This window comes from Osmia bicornis, unplaced genomic scaffold, assembly GCF_907164935.1.
Source record: "Osmia bicornis bicornis unplaced genomic scaffold, iOsmBic2.1, whole genome shotgun sequence".
In the NCBI taxonomy this organism is placed as follows: Eukaryota; Metazoa; Arthropoda; class Insecta; order Hymenoptera; family Megachilidae; genus Osmia; species Osmia bicornis.
The window spans coordinates 84,557-86,663 of NW_025791111.1; the positions used below are offsets into that span (position 1 = coordinate 84,557).

At 50.5% G+C, this 2,107-nt stretch overlaps 1 protein-coding gene across 1 annotated transcript; it reads right to left on the bottom strand.

Annotated features, from left to right (window-relative positions):
- Positions 1-840: 840 nt before the first annotated feature.
- LOC123988730 lies at positions 841-1,707 on the bottom strand. Its single transcript, XM_046289481.1, has one exon. It carries the CDS (start codon positions 1,705-1,707, stop codon positions 841-843), a length of 867 nt encoding a protein of 288 aa, XP_046145437.1.
- Between the last annotated feature and the right edge of the window lie 400 nt (positions 1,708-2,107).

A 2,107-nucleotide genomic window follows, 5' to 3' on the forward strand; every position in this document is an offset into this window, starting at 1 on the left:
CATTTAATAACAATCTCATTATTACTATATGCACATTAGAAATAATGTGTTCTCGGCGTGTTTCTGAAATTTGCGTGGTCCGAGCGGGCAGAAAGGGAATACGCAACTTGTAGCGAATACTGAGTTTATTCACAAACTATTTACAAGCGTGTTCAGTGTGTTCACATATATCACTCCAAACGAATATACAATATTTACAAGAACAATGAAGCGTGGTCTGCGAATTTCTATTTACACCTTTAATCACTTTCCAATAACTATCGGAACGAAAGTATCGCGTGGACAGTGAAATTGCCTAAGCAGCGTGGTCGGAAAAACAATTAAAAGCGCGAGGACTGAAAAAGGCTTGATCCAAAGCGAGAGCAGCGTACACGTGTTTACTCCACGAGCGATCGATCAAGAAGAAGGAAATCAATCATGGCGTCGATCGTGCCGGTTCCGCGTGGAGAGGGGACCGCGTGGACAAAGTGGGCCCGAGAGGTGCTACCGCTATCGGTAACGACGCACCAACGAAGTATTTTCGTTGCCAACTTCGCCGTTCGGCGCAGAATTGGGGAATTTCGCCAACATTTCCCCCGGCCATCAGCGACTGGTCGATGATGGGGTCTGCGTGTCCTGAGAGGGCTGATGAAGAAGAGCCAGCTTGGCGATGGGCCGCGTGAGCGTCGTGGTGGCTGTCTTGTCTTTGAAGACCCTGGTCAGTCCATCCTTTCCTGGCATCAGACTGAGAACCCTGGCCATGGGCCATTTCCCTGGGGGCAAGCGTTCATCAGTAATGAGAACAAGAGAGCCTACCTTGATCTCGTTGGATGGATGATGCCATTTAGAGATGGCCTGAAGTCACTGCAAGTACTGCGTGGACCAGAGTCTCCAAAATTGTTGGAGACGCTGCTGCAGAAACTGCCACCTTGACAGCCGGTTGACTGAGACGTCGAGAAGCGTGGGCACTGGCACTGCGTTGAGGGGCGATCCGATCAGGAAGTGTCCTGGTGAGAGGGCTAAGACATCGTCTGGATCATCGCTCAGTGGTTCCAACGGTCTTGAATTGAGGATGGCTTCAATCTGCGCGAGCAATGTTATTGATTCCTCGAACGTCAGTAAAGCATCTCCAATCGTCCTCTTCAAATGGAATTTGAGAAATTTGACAACTGCCTCCCATTTTCCACCCATGTGTGGAGCGGCAGGAGGGTTGAAGTGCCACTGCGTACCATCCTTGGCGAGTAGAGCTGCGAGGTCTTGAGTTTCTCGTGTGCTGTCCGTGAACTGCTTTTTCAACTGTGCGTCTGCTCCTTGGAAATTGGTACCGCAATCTGAGTAGAGAGAGGCTGCAATTCCTCTTCTTGCTGCGAATCTGCGATAAGCTGCGATGAATGTGTCGGCTGAGTAATCGGTGACAACTTCCAAGTGTATAGCTGAGGTTGCGAAGCAAACGAAGACGCAAATCCACCCCTTCTGCGTCTTGGCTCCTCTGCCTTTCCAAGTCTTCAGCGTGAGCGGTCCTGCATAGTCCACCCCAGTGTGGGTGAACGGGCGTGATGGAGTGACTCGACAAAGAGGTAGTTGGCCCATCAGTTGATGGGCACGGATCCCCCTCTGTCGAGCACACTTCACACACCGCAGGATGTGCGTCTTCACTGGAGCTCGTCCACCGAGAATCCAGTAGCGTTGTCTGAGAAAGGCGAGGGTGGATTGCGTACCTCCATGCATGGTCTGACGATGTGCGTGGTCGATGAGAAGTGCTGAGAATCTTGAATCACGAGGCAAAATGACAGGATGTTTGCCGTCGTGCGAAAGCTCTGAGTGTTGGAGGCGTCCGCCTACTCTGGCGATCCCTTGATGGTCAAGGTAAGCGGTGAGCCTCGTAAATGGATGCGTTGACGGCAGCGTAGCTTTTTTGGCGAGTGCAGCGAGTTCAACCTTGAAGAACGTGGACTGCGTGGCCTGAATCCAATAAATTCTGGCCCTTTCCATATCAGCTGCTGAGATGAAATGCGTGGGCGAAGCGTCCTGTCGTTTGAACAGCTTGTCCACGAATTTGAGGCAAAGAGCGGTGATTCTGAGTAATCTGTTAACCCAAGAATATTTAAAGATTAATTCCCATGAATAT